Genomic DNA, 23,108 nt, shown 5'->3' on the forward strand with positions numbered 1-23,108 from the left:
ACACGCACTTAAAAACAATATCACTTCTGTTACTTATAATCCTATTTATAATGCTTCATTTTTCCCAATTTTATGGTTTATCGCGCTATTTTTCCCAATTTCACGGTTTATCGCGCTAATTTTCCCAATTCAAAAGGCACAGGCTGTAACAAATTAAAGCAAAAAAAACCACTGGATTTTAAAATGACTCTGAACATTACTTTTGTTCACAGTAATTGGACGGCGTGTTATGCAAAAGAATTCAAGAGTTCAAAGTTCAAAATGGCCATAAATGATAATGGAATAATAATTCTTTAAAATCGCCATAAATTAGCTTTTCTTGTTTTGTGAAGACAGCATGCAAAATATTCTGTGTCGATGCAGCATGTAGGGGTATACGTCACGTCTGTGACAAAGCTCTCTAGTTATAAATATATTTTTTTTGAAAACCTGGTTTTGTGACAATTTTATCCCTTGTTTAATGTTTCATTGAATAAGTGCAATGCAAGAAATCGAAAACTGAGCGATCGTAATTGGGAGTTCGATGTCGTCATTCTATAATGTTGTACTTTAGACCAAACATTTTGGAATTTGTTTTGATTTGCACCGATGGATTTGTCACAAGTTGTGGTATCCACCAGACCCAGTGTTTTTTTTATGAAGCCACCATTTCAAAGTTTAATGTTCACAACTTGAGCTAACTCAATGTTTCACAACATTGTAGCGTTATATTTATAGCTACGTATTAGTGACAACGCGCGTTCAATGTAAATATGACGAAGACCAATCGAAAAGCACTCCCATGTCACATGACTTGATAATAAAGAATGAACTGTGTTGTATCTGTCTAATGAGCTGTGCCCTTTGTATAACGTAACTATGTTACTAAGGGGAAGCGGACAACGACAACGAGCGAGGCCTGGTATTGTAATTCGCATGGGGGTTAGAGGGTTAGGGTATGGGGTAGGGTAAGAGGTCGGGTTTGGGTTAGGGTAAGCCTTAACCCTAATCCGACCCCTAAACATAACCCAGGGTTATCTCCCCTATACCAGGCCTCGCTCGTTGTCGTTGTCCGCTTCCCGTTACTTAGGGGGAATATTGAGAATAAATTGTAATATTCATGGCATTTTAGTAGAGGAAGTCAGATCTTGATCTACGAGAATCCGGTTAAAAAAACCAAAGATGTTGAATGAAAACAGTCAGAAAAAATACAATCCACGCGCAGTTTGACTGTGGTACTAGTGGAAAACGTACATAAATAGCTAAACTGAGAATACATTAATGTGTTGGCCAATTGTAGATCTTTAAAAAATATAAATAAAACGCTTGGGTATTAGCAGATAATAATTTTATTTCTGCACGTTTATCCAAATACATTATTTTATAAAATACCGTCCTTAAATCAAGGAAAAAACTCTTTAACATTTGCGATGCATTCATTTTAACATGGTAAATACTTTACGAAATAGACGTCAAATTGGATGTTGACTAAAGGAATGAATGTAAGGAACAGTTAAAACAGTATTCCTTATTGATTAAATTCAAAACGACGTGAATACAAAATGTAAGATTATGACGACATTTATTTTGAAGGATGCAGCGTTATTCAAACGAGCCTCGCTCTGGGAAAACGGGGTTGAAATCGTGTGCGTAAAATGTCGTCCCAGGCTCTCCTGTGCGGTCCGCACAAACTTACCATGGACGACACTTTCTGGATTTTTGCTAAGAAGGTACTCCTTTAAACGAAAAAAATCCATTAAAGCGGAAAGTGTCGTCCCTGATTACCCGATGCAGACTGCTAAGTCTAATCTGGGACGACACTTTACGCACATGTATTAAACCCAGATGTTGACGAAGACGACTCTTGTACGCACATTTATGATCCTTACATGTACTACCTATACAATATTTGAAATAACCCCTACCATGATGACTTTTGAAATAATACATTTAATGGCGACTACAATTGCAACTTTTACGGCCGCGATAATACCAACACAGTGTATTTAAAATGACAATTAAAGGGGCCTTTTCAAAGATTTTTGCATGTTTTGAAGTTTGACATTCACTGCTTTATATTGATAAATGTAAAAATTACATTTCAAAAGCTCCAATAGAAAATCAAAAATAAAATTTTAAAAAGGAAAAAAAGTAGCCCGCAGCAGGGCTCGAACCAGTGACCCCCGGAATCCTGAAGTAAAAACGCATTAGCCAACTGAGCTATCCTGCTAAGCATACATAAGATGTGTATTTTATACGGTATATAAGCAATCTTTGTAGTATCACAAATTTAAACGACAACAACAGAACTCTCCCAATTATTCAATCGTTTCGCGTTGCAACGCTTTATACTTTTTAGGTTTTTATATTGTCAAAAGATGCATATAATGGCTATATAAGACCATGGCAAATGTTCAGTAATACTGTTTCCTCACAAATATAATAACTAAACCGAAGATTTGCGAATCTGAAACAACTTTTTTCAATTTTGTCAATTTACCAAACCGTGAAAAGATCCCTTTAAAGATTAACCAGTATATATTGATGAGTACGTTATCTGCAATGATAACGACGGTTATTGGGGACCATGTTCATTCCAATATTAACGATTAAAATCATGTCCCAACATTTCGATAGCATAACAGGTTTTCCAGCAATACCTTAAAAAAACTACGAAAAACTTGTTATTTTTAGGCAGGAAAAAACTTGGATAAAAATAGGAAAATATATGATTACGAAAACAAAAAACTAAGAAGTATAAAAAATAGTGTTACATAGAAGCGTTGTTTTTGCTACAAAATACTACCTGTAGATGTTTATGTTATTATTATTTGCTGAAAAAGTTCTTGTCAATCATAAGTGTTTTATAGTCCAACACTTTATCATGTTTGAAGGATGAACTATCTCTCAGTGACAACAATTCCAACAACAAAGAAAAAAAAGTGAGTCAAATATCCCTACATGGTCTTCTTCAAATTATTTAAAAAAAACAGCATCAATACAAATTTGAGACAAAGTGCTGCAAAATGAACTAGAGTGCCCAAAGGCCCTATGTCACTCAAATGACACATATTGGAACGTAACGATTATAGGCATATTGTGTGATGTTTGTCTAATAATTGTGTTTTTATCCCGTGGTTTTTTATCTGTATAAAACCGATTTGATATTGGCTAGACAGTATAAGAACAAATGATCTGACATGTCTTCTTGAGGGGCATGTATTGAAATTAAAATACACGACATTATGCTGGCATTAGTTAAGGTTAATAAAAATGTTGCATTGTATTGCATTAATTGTGTGTAACTATGTTTCTGTCTGTAATTGGTCGCAACTTACTGACATTCAACGCGAAGAATGACAAAAACAGCAAGTAGCACATAGGACGGGCTAAAATATACCCCTACCCGTGGGACATGTTTTGAACAAACTTGGTAGAAAACCGTTGTGCGATATTCCATGTCAAATACCGAATCGTTTAGCATTGCGGTATTAGGAAAGTTTTTTTCTAATTTTCAATTTCATTTTAACAATATCGTAGAAGAACACGCCCAAAACCAAACATTGGGGCCATCTGGCTTTAGAACATTTCTGAAGTTCTCACTATATACATATATGGGGTACACGATTTTGACCCTAGGGGAAAAAGGCTTTATAGAGAACAACTATATATTGTTTCTCGAAAAATAATTCTTTTCCGGGCACTTATGTCTTCAAGAAGATTTTTAACCTGGTTTTCCGAAGGGAAAAAAACTGGTTATTAGATTGGTGAATGTCGGCGAGCGGGCGGGCGGTCGGAACAATTCTTCCGAGCGCAACTCCTCCTTCATTTCTCAACGGATTTCAAGGGAAACTTTCATAAAATGATGGTCATCAAGTGCCCTTGCGCATATTGTCGGGATTTTATGATTCGATCGAAATCAAGGTCGCCATGACTAAACATAGATTGAATTTGACACAAAGGGGTAACTAGGAACAATCAGAAACAATGCAAATTTTAAATTTGTCTCCCTTTATCAGACTTTTTTTTCAAATTGAATAACAATTTTGTCTTTTTAAGTAATATATTATTTGAGTCTTTAAAATGGATGTGACCCGTAGAGCATGGTCAGTTTACACCCCTGGAGCATGATTTGAACAATCTTTGAGGACCTCTTAACTCTGTTACACACGAAAACACCTGACTCTTGTGGTTTTAACGTTTTCATTTTCAAAATCTAGTCCTATTTGTAGTAACCTACATGCGCAATGAACGATTAAATATTTTCGAAAGGGTCACTCAAGGATCATTCCAGAGACGTTTCGTAAAAATCCGCTCATCTATTCAGGAACAGAAGTTTACCACGTTGAATCCGGGACACTTTCAGACTGGTGATGATTAAATTCAACCAATATGTGACGCTAATGAATATTATAGACACGATGATGGCTACTTTATATGTTATCTGGTTTAACAATTGCAATGTAAGTAACAGCCACGATGTTGATAGTGATAAAACGGACCATAATGTTGGACATGGCAACCTTTCTGTAAGCAGCGATGATTCTTAATATAATTGGGAACGGTATGAAGTACATTATAGAGATGACAACTATAATGACAACAATAGTGACTATTACAGTGATGATCGAACAGATCGTAAGATGACTGTACATGATCTGCTGAAGACTACTATAATGACAACAATAGTGACTATTACAGTGATGATCGAACAGATCGTAAGATGACTGTACGTAATCTGCTGAGGACGACTATAATGAAAACAATAGTGACTATAACAGTGATGATCGAACAGATCGTAAGATGACTGTACATGATCTGCTGAAGACTACTATAATGACAACAATAGTGACTATTACAGTGATGATCGAACAGATCGTAAGATGACTGTACATGATCTGCTGAAGACGACTATAATGACAACAATAGTGACTATTACAGTGATGATCGAACAGATCGTAAGATGACTGTACGTGATCTGTTGAAGACTACTATAATGACAACAATAGTGACTATTACAGTGATGATCGAACAGATCGTAAGATGACTGTACATGATCTGCTGAAGACAACTATAATGACAACAATAGTGACTATTACAGTGATGATCGAACAGATCGTAAGATGACTGTACATGATCTGCTGAAGACTACTATAATGACAACAATAGTGACTATTACAGTGATGATCGAACAGATCGTAAGATGACTGTACATGATCTGCTGTAGACTACTATAATGACAACAATAGTGACTATTACAGTGATGATCGAACAGATCGTAAGATGACTGTACGTGATCTGCTGAAGACTACTATAATGACAACAATAGCGACTATTACAGTGATGAAAGTGTTGTTTGAAGTTATGTCTTTATTGTTTAGCGTTGATTCTTACTATAATTGGGAATGGTCTGAAATAGATTATAAGAATGACTACTATAATGACAACAATAGTGACTATTACAGTGATGATCGAACAGATCGTAAGATGACTGTACATGATCTGCTGAAGACTACTATAATGACAGCAATAGTGACTATTACAGTGATGATCGAACAGATCGTAAGATGACTGTACATGATCTGCTGAAGACTACTATAATGACAACAATAGTGACTATTACAGTGATGATCGAACAGATCGTAAGATGACTGTACATGATCTGCTGAGGACTTCTATAATGATGATGCCTACTACTTTCTAGACCGGTGGCTATGATGATTCAGTACAGATCGATCTGATCACTACCTATTTAACTCATTGTAATTAATATAAAGATGAAATCGATGACACAGAAAGCAGTAATTTTTAGTTCATGCTCTTGGTTGAATCAGCCGATTTATACAACAAGTAGAATTTCACTCGCTTGATTTTGGAAAACGTTTATAAATAGCATTAAACAGATATAGATTAATCAATGTGTTTGCCAATCGCTATCTTTAAGATGTGTCAATAAAACACACACTTGAATTCTTATCAGAACATGTATGAGGAACCTTCATATATAAATTTTAATCCTGAACTTTTATCAAAATACGTTTGAGTTTATCTTAAATCGAGGAAGTAACTATAATTATGAATACATTTTACCATGTTCATTGGAATAATAATATATGTTTACCCGTTCAATGGTTTTCTTATAACAAATAAATATAATTCATTTTGTTTGAAATGCGACAGAAGCCAATTTGAGCAACATTAAAGAAAAAAAAGAAAAGTTATACATGGCATCATAGTAGTTCTAAGCGTGAATAGGAAGTTACGAAGATAGCCGAACAAATGACACATATTACCATCGATCCAAAAGCAACTGACACATGTGGCATGATGGTGACGACAGTTGCATCGAAACGTAAACGGGTACAGGCGCAGAGAAAAGCAATGGAAATCACGATCGAAGGCCAAATGTTGACAACAATAACCAGCACGCTACAGATCCCAGAACCAGCAACGACAATGGTCAAAAATGACCACAATGATTACGATAGAAGTGATGACGATGGTGACACCTACATTGAAGATGAGGCCAGCTTTAAGAAAATCGTACATGACTTCACTCAGGAGTACTATGATTATGATGGTGATGACAGACACTGTATTTACTGCGACGAGGACTTACCAGTAAACGATTGCACGAGGAAAGGACGAAAAGTTGACCATAAGAATGAATCTTCTCAAAATGACTTCACCAATTGTTGCAAAAGTTTTTCCAGTAATGTTCGCGAAAATGACTACAAGCGTGGACAAGATTCCTACAGAAATAACCGCAAGGGTGGATACTGCAATTCCCGCGTTGTTGCCAATGCTGACAACACTTATGACCAAGATGAAGAGTCTTATTACGACGTCGATGATGCATCCGAAGATGATATAAATGACAACTTTGACAACAGTGGCGAAGAGTACTACACTGACGAAGATCTTGAGTTGTCTTGTTACAGGCAGGCTAGCTGCGATGATGATTAGAATTGCCGAGATCAATGCTGTTACGAGAGCGATAACAATGACAACGAAAACCTTGATTATTTTAATGGCATAGAGGGAGAAATATTTTATATTTTAGTTTTATCAATATAAATCGATTTATCAAATACTTAGGATGTATGGTGATTAAAGAGTTCGATGTCGACATTCCGTTATTTTATAAGTGTGTGTTGCCAACCAGACCTCATGTTTTCTTAAATAAAGCCACATTTTCGAAGATAGCGGTTAACAGCCTGCGCTAACTCGATGTTTCACAACCTGTTTGCGTTTTTTAAGCTACGTATTAATTAGTGACAACGTGCGTTCAATGTAAATTTGATGAAGACGAACCGAAAAGCAGTTCCGTGTCACGTGACCTTATTATACCGTGAACATACAAAAATGAACTATGTCTGATCAGTCTAGTGAAATATTGTGGCGACTATTTTGTTGCGGCCTTTACATCCGCACTATACACAATCGTGGTTTCTCCTACAAGGGTGGCGACAAACGATACGTAAGAATGACTGCGATGAATACTGACAAACCCGCGTGGGCAACTTTTGTGATTTTTTTAATTGAGGTCGACCATGATAGCACTGTTGCGAAAATGTGACAATAATGGCGGAGTTCTGCAATTCAGACGATCTTCCCGTTGTCAACTACACGTATACTGGCATTAATTTCCACTACATTTTAAAAAAGAAGACTGATCCGAAAGAAATGACTAGCGCACTGATTACGGCTTTAACTAAAGTGACCAAGAGTTCAGTTGAAATAATCTAACTCCAAGCTATTGACCCTCCGTGTCGCTGTCAGTTGCAACTGATAACGGATTTTTCATGGAAAGTCGCCTTTAATCGGTGATATAAGCAACATAAACTGCTTTCTGGCCTAAATAAACACAGACAATAAATATATCACTAACGCGCAAATTCAAACAACTTACGTGATATGTTGCTCGCATAATAAGGATATTAATTCAAAGATTCAAGCATGTCAACGGTTCATGAAAATGATTAGGTGTTTGCAATGGACAACGCCGACTATTCTGAATTCGAAACTACGCTATTGCTTTATTTTCAAAAATATATCTTTTTGCCACTCAAATGGTAAAGTTATCAAGTTGTCAAAAACCTTCAAACGGGCGTATCTTGTGACAGTTTGGCACTCTTGTTTTTGTTCTAATTTAGGTAATTTATTTTTCTTATGAACCTGAACTTAAACATGATACTACTTTTCATTATATAATACTTAAACAGTAATAACAAAAATCCTACCAAATCGGTTAGGATTTTCTAGTGATGGCAGAGATTGTATATGAGAGCATGGAACGACAACTCTGCGTGAGATTAATTAACAACAAAGCCAGCTTACATTCAAAACAATTTGATCAATATCCTACATGTATCCATGTATCGGCATGCAAATACTATCTAGACATAATATAATATAAAAATCAGAATACAGTGAAAAAAAATGTACATAGTCATCTAGATTAAAGACTAAAATGACAAGTCAATACATATTGGAAGGAGCTTTCCAGGATGCTTGGAATATACTTTGTGTTGAATAGTGTTAAAAGGCATATTATCATATTGATAAGAAGAAACAATAATGCTGTTTGAAGTTTTAACCAGTGTTTCAGTCATATCCTGGCGGTTAATATACTAACTCACTCTTTGTGGGTTACCTGGTTGACCAGTGCTAAGTGCTTATACCTATGCCAGTAACTGACCACAGACTTACATGGTATCAGTTTTGGTTAGAAAATTAAGAACATTATTTAAAAGTTTGTTACCCCTTATTTCCAAACAAATCATACAAAATATAATTTTCAAGATAGCTATTAAAAGAAAAAGCCTTCTCAAACCTTAAATATTTTTGCAGTAAGTTTTTCATCAATTATTTATGCTTGGAAAAATCATTGGTTCATGCTATCAGAGGAAGGGGGAGAATAAGCATAGACATGATTTCATGACCAATCGCCACACAAGTTATGTGGCCGAGCCAGGGATCGAACCTGCGATCCTTGAATTGTAATTAAGCGCTCTATCAACTGAGATAGCAAGCTCAGTTACAAAATGTAAACAAAAATGCACTGATATTTTGTTAGATGTCATTTAATATAAATCTTATTTTGACAGCTGACAACATTTGTCAGCCAACCAATGGATTGAACCAGTGCAAGGCCGTTTGATTTTTGCTAAGCGCTTCTCTACAGATTGTTTATTCCCCATCATGTTTGATGTCTCTTAAAGACAGTCTTTTGCATGACAATCTGTAATAATGTATACACTAATGTCAATTGGCAATATGGGAACACACTTTATATACAGCACAGTTGCCTGATTTTATGAATTTGAAATTGACCCTAGCAGAAAAATGTCTCATTCATTCTAAGTAAGATATATTTAAAACTGAAGATTCCAAGAAAATAATTGCTTACCATTAGTATTGGCTTAACACTACATGTGGTATTGTTGTTCTTGCAATATAACGAGTATTAATATATTCTTATTGTAATGATAAAGTATTATAACAAGAGCACCACATAGCGGGTGCCACGCTTGGCTGCGAAAGCTTGTCAGATTTTTTTATATTTTTTATATTTTTTTTAGAGGTCACAGTAACCTTGAACTTTGACCTAGTGACCCAAAATGAGTGGCGTGTAGAACTCATCAAGGTGCATGTACACTTTGATTTTAGAGCGAATGTAGAGGTTTATGTTAAAGTTTTATATTAGGTCACAGTGACCTTGACCTTTGACCTAGTGACCCAAAAATGGGTGTGGCGTGTAGAATGCATCAAGGTGCATCTACAAATGAATTTTCAAAGTTGTAGGTGGAAGCACTTTGATTTTAGAGCCTATGTTAAAGTTTTATATTAGAGGTCACAGTGACCTTGACCTTTGACCTAGTGACCCAAAAATGGGTGTGGCGTGTAGAACTCATCAAGGTGCATCTACATATGAAGTTTCAAAGTTGTAGGTGGAAGCACTTTGCTTTCAGAGCCAATGTTAAGGTTTTAGCACGACGCCTACGGCGGACGACGAGCTGGCTATGACAATACCTCGGGTTTTCTCCGAAAACAGCAGAGCTAAAAATGATACAGGTGCATATCTATTATGTGTTAATATGCACATATAAAAAGTATTGACAGGAAAACAATGAAAATCTTTTAAAAGAAAATACATGAAAAAAACACTATCAAAAATGGGTTAAATTGAATGGGTTAAATTGAATTCGTAAAATGTGGGTTAATTAAATCAATAAATGAAATGGATGCTATTGTAAAATGAATCTCTTAATCATATGCTTAGGGTCAGTGCATATATTCATGGAAGGTTCGGTTACACTTCTGTAAGGTACAGTAAATACACTTTTTTTACACTAAAAAAAAAGCTGTGTGGAGTTTGGAGGAGATACTACTTGATAGGTGCCTGATTAAGCATGGTTTCTGAGATTTCAACATGAATCACAAGGTATAATTCAGCATTCAACAATTACAACCTAGTTTGTATACGATTGCAATTTTTAACAAATTATCTATTTAATTAATAAGCAGGTCCAATGAGAGAAGAAATAATTGGATAAGAAAATTGTGAAGTTTTTTCTAAATTAAATGATAATTTGAATTTGAAGTTTTTGTAAAATGCAAATTAAAATCTAGTATAGATGAGATGAATATGTTTGACCTTTAAACGTTCTAAAATATTTGAAATGTAGTGGAATATGGAAATGTGCAGTGATGTGTTTAGCAATTTTAACAAATATACAAGTTAGAAACATTATGTTGTAAAATATGCAATTTTGGTTTAACATTTTTGCACACAAAGATACATATCCTTCTTAAATGTAGAGAAATAATGTTAATATAAATGGGAAACCACTCTTGTAACATTCAAAACTGAGAATGATTAATCTCCCTTGCATTAAATAGTGCAAGTCTGGCAAAAACCTCTTAAAATGAAGTTTCATAAAATATTTACATAAATGGAAATCACTCATTCAATCATCATACATGAATTAACTTAACAAAATGCTAAATTGAATCTCTTACTAATAAACCATGATATGCTAAATGTATTAACAAGGTACCAGTGCGACATCTGTAGGCAACAGAAAAACACTGCCACATCAGACGATAAAATCTATAATTTAATACAAATCGGCTACATGCCTTCATTTCAAATAAGAAATACTAAAAAATTATTTAAATGCTCAGCTTTTTCATGCTAAATCAGCCATTCAAAATATTAATGCCAGTATACACATTTGCAAAATTGACTTTAATTTACACAAATTTAAACACAAAGATGCTTCACTTCACTTAGCAGCAGTGAAACATTGCAATGTCTTCATGTTTGAGCATTTAAGGGACTTGTGAACAGATTTTCGTAATAAAATAAATCATAAAATAAAAATTTATTTGAATGGTTCAACATAGGAATAGTCTTTAAAAGCCCAAACAAGTCTAAGGATTCACTGACATTCGAACCCCAAACCTTTAGAAGCATAAACTTCATATTTTAAAAAATATTCATGAAATACAATTGTATTTTAATGGTTATACATTGGAATAGTCTTTCGAAAATACAAAAAAGTTTAAGAATTCACTGAGATTTGAACCCAAAACCAAAGGAAGCATAATTTTTTTCCATAACACTGGAACATGCAGGCTTTTTAACCCTTTCCCAGTCAGAGGCAAAGTGAAAATGGCTATGTGCGAACAGCATAAAACCAAAACAGGAACTCACAGTCTGTTCTGGATTTATGCTGTTTGCTGTTCATCAGTAACTAAGGGTTGTAAATGAAGCCTTTAAAACTTGAATAAAGTAATAAAGGTATTTAATTGAAAATAACTTTCCAAAGGACTACAAATGCGTCAAAATATGTATCTATGGGGTCAAGGGTTATATAACAGCTTTTTATCATATGCTCCCGATAGTAATACATGCTTTTTGCTAATTTAAAAAAAAACAAAAAAACAAATAACAAACGCTTTATTATTTTACTGATGTCATTTGATGATAATCATACACCTACATAGATGAATAGATTTTTTGGTATTATTCCCGACTGTTTGAATAAAATCCATGTACTATTTGCATATTAATGATTACTTTTTTTCAAAACTAGTATAACCTGATACTCAGCAATCTTTATACATTAATAGCACATAATTATTGCTGCTCCTACTAACAAACAGACATTTCTTAACCCTTTACCACTTAGATATGTATTTTCAAGCATTTGTAATCTCTTAGAAAGGTATATTTAATTTAAGACATTTCTTACTAGATTCAAGTTTTTAAGGCTTCATCTCCAAAACTTAGATATTTTTACTTTTCATCTGAGTGGGAAAGGGTTAAAAGTGGTCACATGTGTTGAGAGTTTTATGCCTGAGGTTTGACAGAATATTGTGGTGCACAATTAACGTTTTTTCATCCATGTTCAATATATTTAAAAAAAAAAAAACATTGCCATGTTCATGTACTTTCTAACAACAATTTCAAATTTGCTAAAAACAGTCTGTCATAAAGCATAAATAGTGCTACTTAAAATACTGATATATGACAACTTGTTTGAACATTGTTTTTTTACAAATATAATTCACAACTGCATTTCAGTCAACATTTCTTTAAAAAAAATACAATTCACAACTACATGTATAAAGTTCAACGTATATACTTCTAATGCCCTATATATATATATTTCTTGTACTTATGTACATTTATTTGTCAATTTACTAATTTACACTTTATCTCAAAAATTTTAATTACACAAAATTTGTTGATAACCATGACCACAGCAGAAACTGTAGTTGTTACAAAATGGCACGCAAATAAAGATAGATCAAAGCAGAAACTGTACTTGTTACAAAATGGCATGCAAATAGAGATAGACAATTATGAGCCATGTTTTTGTCGTTTAGGATGAACTGTGCATTAAGTGTCGTCCCACAAAAGCCTGTGCAGTCTGTACAGGCTCATCAGGGACAAAACTTTCCACTTTTAATGTATTTTTTGTTTAAAGAAGCTAGGCTAATTCTCTAACAAAGACTAACAAATAACATAACAGTGACTGGCAAATACAGCTTGTACATGTACAACCATATTTCGCATCAAAGGCATTTTAAGTTCAACATTTCATTGGTAACAAACAGAATGAGAGAATAAGAAAAATATATCAGACCTAATAAGAAAGGAATAGTAAAGGAATATGCAGCCATATGTAATTAATATAAATGGAGAGAAAATCCTTAATGTAGCTACATGTAAAACTGGTGTTGCATTCACAGAGAATCTTTGTGATGCAGTTCTAGTAAGGATTTAGACGAGAAAGGCAAAGGGCCATTTTTCAACAGGCAAAGTCCGAATTCTTACAAAACTTAAAACTGTAATAGAATGAACATGTCGACTTCCACAGTTTCTCAAACAAGTGCATAAATAAGTTTTTAATAAGTGTTATAATTTATTAATATGAAAATCTGTAACATTACTGACTATGTAAACAAACAAAAACAAACAGGTTTACAGCACATGGACATATTCACATAATAAATATCATTACACAAGTATGTAGAATAATGAATACTAGCCTCCCTCTGCCAAAATGGGACTAAATGCATGTGTGTAAAGTGCCGTCCCAGATTAGCCTGCGCAGCCCGCGTCGGCTAATCTGGAACATCACTTTTCACCTGACTTGGATTTTTGCTAAGATTACAAAAATTCCCTAAGGGTGGAAAGTGTTGTCCCTGACTAACATGTGCAGACTGCACAGGCTAATCTGGGACGGCACTTTACGCACATGCATTAAACCCGTGTTTCACAGAGAGAGGCTCAATTTTTTAATTCTAAAAGTCTGCTGGATAGGTGAATGCTTTAACAAGGTAGAGTTTTTCAGCGTCCGACTTGAAGATCGGGTGCTTTTTGTAATGTTCTATGAGGTCATCCATGGAGATGAAATTCTGGGGACCTATATGGTAGAGACCGTCGTTCACTTGAACACGGAAGTGTTTGTTGCGGTCTGGCGCCTTTAATACCACTGTGTAATGACCGGCCTGTAATACAGAAAGAAGATTATGAAGAAATTTACTAAAATCTTAACCCTTTCCAGCACTTTGACACTTTTGATATCCTTTAGAAAAATCAAATTAATTTAAAGACCTCTCTAACTACATGTAGATTAAACTTTTAAAGGCTTCATCTCCAACCCTTAGGTACTGATGAGCAGTAAACTGAATAAAACCAGAAAAGACAGACTGCGAATTACTAGCAAGCTGTTCTGGTTTTATGATGGTTGCATATAGCCATGTTTTAACTTCTGAGGAGGAAAGGGCTAAATAGACTCGCAGTTGTGTTAAGTAACTGTATACCTTAACCCTTTCAGTGCGGGAACCAAATTTTAAAGGCCTTTGCAAACAGTTTGGATCCAGATGAGACGCCACAGAACGTGGCGTCTCATCAGGATCCAAACTGTTTGCTATTCTGATAGTATTCTTTGAAAAAAATCGAAGAAAATGCTAATTTTAGAAATTCAGCAGACGACATTTTAGCAGAAGACAAATTATCCAGCATTCAAAGGGTTAACCAAGACCTATAACTGCAATGTCACTCCTAATTTTTACTGTGCTATGGTCCTAAAAAAAAATTATATACTACTTTAAATACTTAAACACTAAACATACAGAAGGGCAATAATTCTAAAAATATGGAAGGAAGAGGCAATAGTTCTTGTTTTAATGTACATTCACATATTGAGATCTACCTACCTTGAAGTCTTTCAGTGCTAGAACCGAATTTTGAAGGCCTTTGCAAACAGTTTGGATCCAGATGAGACGCCATAGAACATGGTGTCTCATCAGGATCCAAACTGTTTGCTATTCTGATAGTATTCTTTGAAAAAAAATTGAAGAAAATGCTAATTTTAGAAATTAAGCAGATGACATTTTAGCAGACAACAAATATCCCAGCGTGCAATGGGTTTAAGTTTCAAGTTGATACCTCTTTTAGTTCTCAAAATATGCTCTTAACAAAATTTAAGTAAAGATATTAACAACTGGCAATAACTCTTAAAATAGGGGAGCAAAAGACATGTTTCTTGTGTACTTAACATCCCCTCAATGAGATCTGCCAACCAATACAGTTTCAAGTTGATATCTCAATTACATGTAGATACACATGTACTATGCTCCTGACAAATTTAAGTACGAAAGCTAACAAATGGTTTATAAAGTCTAAAAATAGTCGCACTAGAATTACGGTTCTTTTGCACTGCACATCCACTACATGTAAATAAGATCTGCCTACCCATTCAGTTTCAAAATTTAAGCAAACACATAAACAAAGGGCAATAGTTCAAGGGCCATAACTCAAAAGTGTATGATGGGATTTGGTTGGTGAAGTTGAACATGTACTTGGCCTCGATTTTATGCTTATTAACATTTTCAAACCCTTAAGTGACGATCCGATGAAAACAGGTTAAGTAACAGAAACCCATAAATGCGGACACACTGAGTGGCACACTGCCAGACTGTGCACAAACTATTCGCCTCCCTTTCGGGGCATAACAAACACACTAATTTTATGAACAACAAGAGCTGTGTTTGTCAGCAACACAATGCCCCTACTGCGCCGCTTTAAAGCCATATATATATATATTTTGCAAAAGTTATCACCAAGGTTTAAGTTTTGTGACAGACACACAGAATGACAGACAGGCCAAAACCAATATAACCCTGATCATTCAATCCGGGGGGCATAAAAATCCAATGAAACCTTGTTGTTTTTATAATAGCAATACCTATATTGTAAGATATCAAAGATATCAGCTTTTCTCCTGTTTTGTTGGAGAAGTTCCTCCATTGGTTCACAATCACTAGAAATACTTCAGTTAAGTGCAAGCAAACAAGCCAAAATGCATGAGCAAGCTACTTAGCCAGCCATGAACATAGATAATGTCAAATTTGGCAGGCCCATTATTGGTATATCTGTAGACAAACCATTAGATAGAACTCTGTTAGAAATCAATCAACTGAAATAGGACATCAGAGAGATGAAAGTAAAAATCAATAACGAACATTGAAAAAAACACACAATGTATGATGGCTGGTCAATTCCAATGTAAAGCTCGTATGACAAATAGAAAGGGAAAATGGGTCATAATCTCATAAACTTTCAGCGGGTTTTCACCTATAATATCAGAGTCCAATTGTATATCTACGCAGGTTGCAGGATCACGTGACTTTGTGGGAACCGGTAAATGGTTCTTTTTTCAAATATTTTTTTTAAACAAATTTTCTTAAGAATTTCAACTAGTGCATAAAATACAGATTTTTTTTGCTGCTTATGGCAATATGAAATACATCACAATTACTTCCTATAATAAGCATGTGTTCTTGTTCAAAAATTCTATGTGTACTGCATTCATTAATATGGTTATACTTAACGCAACGTGAAATTTTGTCACCGATTTCAGACGTATTCAAGGATTTATCCTTCTTGTATACCTTAAGATATCGGCACAAACTGCAAGAAAAACTGAATTTATGCTTTAAAAATTTTTGGAAATTAATTTCATTACACGTAACTTGATATATTTGCAAAAATAAAGTTCTTAACAGTGTGTTAACATTGTGTCCAGCCCGTGTGTAAACCCCTGAAAACCCTGTTAATTCTGCACCCTGTACAACCTAATTATGCAAAAATAAAACGGACTTCTCTGATTGAGTAACAGCAAAAACATTATTATGATTTGTCCTAGTTCTAAAATACTGTATTTTCTTACAATTAGTAGTTTATATTGATTAAAATTTCACGACTGGTATATATCATTACTTGAAAAATGTTCATGATTTCATTATATTCGTTAATAAAATTGTGCGATGTGAAATAGAAAGTACATCACGTAAATAGGTGACATAACGATATAAACACTATAAATAACACAAGTAGATTGATCATTTTATATATAAAATATATACAATTCACTATACATGCACAATTTGCATTCCTGGGTTTACCACGTGACGATGATGATCAATCTGCTAGCGTTATTTATAGTTAACTATAGTAGTTACCTGGTAGACATACCCAGTAAAATTTATTACCGAATATACTGAAACTAAGAAAACTTAACAACTTTTTTCAAGTAATGTAATATACCAGTCGTGATATTTTAATCAATATAAACTAATAATTGTAATAATTGTAAAAAAATACGGTATTTTACAACTTTTATTTTCTTCGTCCTCGTGGTTGACAGTCCCTTTAAATTAACCACACAAATTTAACTTCCATACTTACAGTGGACTCACTGTCACGGATAATGAAATCACCATTGGCAGCGTACTTGGCCAACATTTCCTCACACTGCTGTCGAGTAATCTTCCCATAATACCACTCCTTGTCCGATAGCGGCCCGGACACACAGAACTGTTTTCTACCGCCGGCCCCTAAACTAGAAGTGTTTGACAAACTACTGGTAGACTGGGATTGTGGTGTACACGAACTGTTAGTGGCTGAGCTCACCTCGTTATCACTATTACTCACGTCATCAATGATTTGCACATAATTCCTTGGCACAAGCCCCACCTCCCCGCGAGAGTTTCGCGCTCGCCACCACTCCGGGTCGTCTGGTGGCTTGCTAACAATTATCAGTTTGTCGCCCTTCTCGAAATTCAACTCCTCAACACCCGTTCCGTTAAAACTGTACAACGCTGTCACGATCTCGTTTGTTCTCACGTCCGACGACATGGCGGTGGTATAGCCGCTGTTGTCGTTGTTGCTATGACACTGAGACTGGAGGTCGACGTAATTAGATGGGAACCAACCTGAGTTATTCCCCTTGCGACCATTCCACCAGCCATCGTTCGATTTTTCGAGCACCAAGACGGCTTCGCCTTTAATCAAGGACATTTCGTCTTGCCGTTGAGAGTTATAATTGTATTTAACAACAGCAGGCTGAGGTGGGTCACATACCTGAATATTTTCACTATTTATTGAGTTCTTGTCCCCCTCAGAGCCCTCAGGGGGGAGAGGCAGTGCCCCCATACCCCCCGTGTTACCATTCCGACTCACTACAGGACTACCCACCCCCTTGGACTCATTTTTATGCTTCCGCCCGAGCGTGCTTTTCAAGCTGGACAAAAATGAAGGTTTTGATCGTTTAACATAATTGGACGGCACGTAACCAGACTTGTTTCGGTTGTTCTGTACCATCCACCATTCCTTGGTGTCATCTACAAGAATGAGTTTCTCGTTCTTTTTGATGTCGAGCTCCTTACTGTTCTCTGCCTTGTAATCATACTTGGCTATCACAATCTGGTCCTGGTCACTCATGGTTGACTGCAACATACCACTGCATTCCTGCAACACATGCAAACAGAGGTGTGGACTTTTAGTTCCTTTTTTTTTAGTTTGGTTGTATCAGAAGCTTTATTTTGCTTATTTTATCTTAATCCTTTACCACTTAGATACAAATTTTCATGCATGTGTTATCCCTTAAAATGTTTAATTGAATTTTAGTCCTTTCTTAATATATTAAAGTTTGAAAGGCTCCAACTCCAACTCTTGGATAGTGATGAGCAGCAAACAGCATAAAACCTGAACAGACTGCAAGTTACTCGCAGGCTGTTCTGGTTTTATGCTGTTTGCACGTAGCCATTTTCACTTTGCTTCTGATTGGTAAAGGGTTAAGTCAGTTTCCTCATTAGAAAGAGACTTTGGTGCCTGTGATTCTCTTTACAACTCAAATACTCATATTTATCACGTGTTTATATTCCTTAAGAAAATCTAAGTAAAATAATGCCTGTTTCTCACTAGATTCAAGTTTTAAAGGTTCATTCCAACCCTTTGGTACTGATAATCAACAAAAATAAAGTAAATACAAAATCTTAACAGGCTGCTAGTTACTCGCAAACTGTTCTGGTTTTATGCTTGTTGTCCATTTTCATTTTGCTTTTTAGCGTAAAGGGTTTTATATGATAATTTTTAGCTTGATTGTATTAGAAGCCTTATGCTTATTATCCACCCACTGTCTCTTAAGTCAGTTCCCCCTAAGACCCCTGCAGAATGGATAAAAAATGGATCTTTTTGAATGAAATTTCCGAGACCATTTTTTTATTGGCAAAATGGGTGGTAAACAAAACATTTTTACCCAGCCAGAGCCCTGTTTTTCATCAACATTTGTTACTAACTTGCAATAGCTTTTACTATTCTGTTTTCCACTTTTAACTCTAAATCATATATAAACATTCTGATTACATAAACAATTTTTAAACTAAATACAATGTATATCTGGAACTTATAATTTTGATTGTTATGGATGTGACTACATTTCATGAATAGGGGAGGTAATCCATGAGAGGACATTGGTAAAAGGCAGGTAAACCAGAGAGGTAACAACAATGTTTCATAAGAGAAACAGTAAAGTTGGACCGGTGCCTGCACCAGCCACAGGCTTATCAGGCCTAATCAATCCTCCATCGAGAGATTTACAAATTATTCCTCACCAAAACATCTAGCTGCTTATCAGTATACTCTAGTACAATTTAATGTACACCCGCTGTTTAAATGCTTTCAGAGAGGAAACACACCTGCAATAACATGTTTTTTATACATGTATTTAAAACATGAAATCATAGAATGTAAGGTGTCTAAACCCTTTACCACCTACATGTAGAAACGTATTTTGACTTGTTTCACCTCCCTTGAAAAGTTACATTTAATTGAATACCTTTCTTACTAAATTCAAATTTTACTTAAAGGCTTCATTTTCAACCGTTAGATGCTGATGAGCAGCAAACAGCATAAAACCTGAACAGACTGCGAGTTACTCACAGGCTGTTATTGTTTTATGCTGGTTGCAAAAGCCTTTTTCGCTTTTCTTCTTATGAGGGAAAGGGTTAAATAGTGAAACTTTTCACATTTTAACATTAAAGTTTTACCCGTTGCTTAGAATAACATAGAAAATGTATTATGAACTTGTCTTGAGCTGCACATGCTTACAGAGGTTCGCTTAAAGCCCCATAAACACTCAAAATCATCAAATGTTTTGTATAATATTTTGAAAAATATAATAAATCAATCAGTGCTCACACTGGCCTTTAGAAAATAAAAGCCATAATGTTTCCCTTAAAAAAAATAATAGCCAAAACAGACGCGGACTTTTCCGCAAAATGGTACAGAAGGCAAAAAGAAAAAAAACAATGAATCTCATTTTATCTATGTTTTATCAAATATATATCTATTGGATCTAAAAGAATACAATCAAGGTTTTCGACTCAACAAACCAGATATCAGCTACAGTTACACACATATATACTTTAAAGCAAAAAAGATAAATACTTTTATTAAAGAACTATTAATAAAATAAGAAAACTGCACTTTCAAATTGTTCAATTTTTAAAGTCTGTCTACATGTAGGTGCAAGTTCTGGGTTGTACAATACGAAATATTGTCAACAAGACCATCTGTAACACGGCATATGTATTCATCATTCTATAAAAACGCCGAAAGTAAATTAAAATTGACAAACCGTACCGTATCCGAAAACGACTGTCCGAAAACATGTCGAGATACCTCTTTTGCACATGAAATAAAATATGCATATTGTTTGAATGCAGAAAATAAAAACCCGTAACCTTGCGAATAGGCAATCAATATAGGTTGAAATATTGTTTTAAAATGTGATATTGTAGTGCTTTACTTTAATAGATACATAATAAAAAATTGCGAGATGTCGAACATTTGCAACATGCGTAGAATGGTACAGTTTTAAGAAAGTAGTGAAAACGTGAATAATTGCAACATTGCCAAACTCAAGTTTTTATACTACATACCTTTGAGAAGTGTCAAATGTTTTGAACGTTAATCAGTATTTTGAGCAACAAAAACACATTAATTATAGAAAAATAATAAAATTGCCTTCTTTATATTAAAGAAACATTATAGCAGACGACAATTAGCGCCCGCTTATTATTAAGCAATAACAGTATCATTTAAGCAACGTAAACGAAAAAAAATACAAAAAAAAATGAAATCATTATCACACATCAATAAATGTTGAAGCAGACAACAAATAGCGGTAATTACGGGGATAATTAGTTGATGGCGATTAAATAATTAGTTCATCAAGCAATGTTAAACGTAATCTAATTGCAGAAAAAAACACGGCGTGCAAAACTAAACCTGCTGACAATATTTGCGGCGATTTTCAATAATTACACATGTACACTTGAATAATACATGTAACTTGTTAAAAAAAAACGAAAATCTAACAGTTACCGATAATTGATAAAGCACTGGGAGATTATAGACGTTAGTGTTTTCCGAAATATATCACTTCTATCGGACACTGATTGAGAAAAACGCTCTATAGGCCATGATGTCGCAGAAGTTATTGACGTGTGTATGACAATACACAGAGTCGAGTGTGTACACAGATAATCTCGATATCGATTTCTACTGCTTGATGGCCCGAATTACAGGCGTTTCGCCGGAAAACTTGTAGAGGCAAATTTATTTTTGATGCAGGCAGATAAAATAATCGCCATTTTTTCTAGACAATTTTAAGAAATAATAGACAGTTGGATTAAATAATCGCCATTGGCGATAATGTATGGCAGCAGCGTGAGCACTGAATCAATGTTCTTTATAGCAATAGCCAAAATTTTCATGCTAGATGTAGTCTGGTAACGTAGATTCATGGAAATACAAAATGCTCCTGTTCATATTTTGTGTGTGACAATTATATTCCATGCGAAAAATTTCCTGCAATGATATCCTAACATTATATGCCATACCGAGATTTGCTTCGGGAAGCTCATGAGAACTACATTTTGTATGTCGTGCTTCCGACGCTTACTGGGCTATTATGGTCTAACTAAATAAAATTTACATATACATGTACCAGTAACAGCTAAACATTGATATCTACTCAAAGGGGCTTCAAATTGCAAAAGGATGACGCCCAAAAATGTTGCAATGACATTTGACCTTACATGTACCTACAGGTTACCTTCTTTGAAAAATGACTTCACACAGAATTTTAGCCAAGTGGTTAAATGGGCGTCAATTTCAGTAAACCCATCAGGAGTTTTTCAAGCCATTTTGGGGAAAAGAGTTTGGTCAAATTAGGATTTTTTAAATCCATAAAATAGCAAATTTGGGAAATTTTTATCGACAAAATGGACCAAATTGGAATGTTTTTTATCAACAAATTTTGACGCATCAGACCTTTTCCTGGCCATTTTGGGAAACAATGCAATTCATGTGAAAAGTTATATTTATATACTGTGTGAAATGTTTATAAAATAAAATAATGAGATATAATATTCATGATACATGTCTTTCTAAAAACAACAAGAGCTGTCACCATAGGATGACTTATGCCTGAGTATAAACGCTTGATAGAAGTTATGAGGTATTTTCGAAACCTAAATGCAGATTTCGAAACCTAAATGCGGACCGCAAGTTCAAGGCCAAGGTCACTGAGGTCAAAATTTTGTGCGTATGGAAAGGCCTTGTCTGTATACACATGCATACTAAATATTAAGATTATATCTCAAGGGACATAGAAGTTATGAGCATTTTTCTAAACCTAAACGCAGATTTCGAAACCTAAACGCGGACCGCAAGTTCAAGGTCAAGGTCACAGGGGTCAAAGTTTGTGTGCGTATGGAAAGGCCTTGTCCACATACACATGCATACTAAATATGAAGGTAATATCTCAAGGGACATAGAAGTTATGAGCATTTTTCGAAACCTTAACGCAGATTTCAAAACCTAAATGCGGACCCTAAGTTCAAGGTCAAGATTACAGGGGTAAAATTTTTTGTGCGTATGGAAAGGCCTTGTTCATATTCACATGCATACCAAATATGAAGGTTACCGTAATTACTCTATGTTTTCGGACACTAAGTTTTCGGACCCCCCGTTTTTTAGCAAAAATAATTTTTTTTCGTGACTCTTAATTTTCGGACACACAAGTTTTCGTCCATAATTAATGTCTCTAAGTTTTCAGACAGTATATTTTACAGCACTATTTTACCAAATTTCGGTCCTGTTTTCGATATCTAATGACACTTTGATCATGGGGTTTTACAACCAGATTAACATCATAAAACATGACAGGTGCATGCCTTAGGGCAACGGACCATTA

At 34.9% G+C, this 23,108-nt stretch overlaps 1 protein-coding gene across 2 annotated transcripts in view; it reads right to left on the minus strand.

The window, feature by feature from the left end:
• Positions 1–8,315: 8,315 nt before the first annotated feature.
• Positions 8,316–23,108, minus strand: part of LOC127834002 (cytoplasmic protein NCK2-like) — a 43,898-nt gene continuing 29,105 nt past the window's right edge. For both annotated transcript variants that reach the window (XM_052359538.1, XM_052359539.1), the window contains exons 2-3: positions 17,252–18,313; positions 8,316–14,007 (exon numbers count right to left, since the gene is read on the minus strand). In XM_052359538.1, the coding sequence (XP_052215498.1) occupies positions 13,801–14,007; positions 17,252–18,313 (1,269 nt within the window). In that variant the 3' untranslated portion in view covers positions 8,316–13,800. The remainder of the gene's footprint in view (positions 14,008–17,251; positions 18,314–23,108) is intronic.

The sequence above is a fragment of the Dreissena polymorpha genome, chromosome 6, assembly GCF_020536995.1.
Source record: "Dreissena polymorpha isolate Duluth1 chromosome 6, UMN_Dpol_1.0, whole genome shotgun sequence".
NCBI classification, from domain to species: domain Eukaryota; kingdom Metazoa; phylum Mollusca; class Bivalvia; order Myida; family Dreissenidae; genus Dreissena; species Dreissena polymorpha.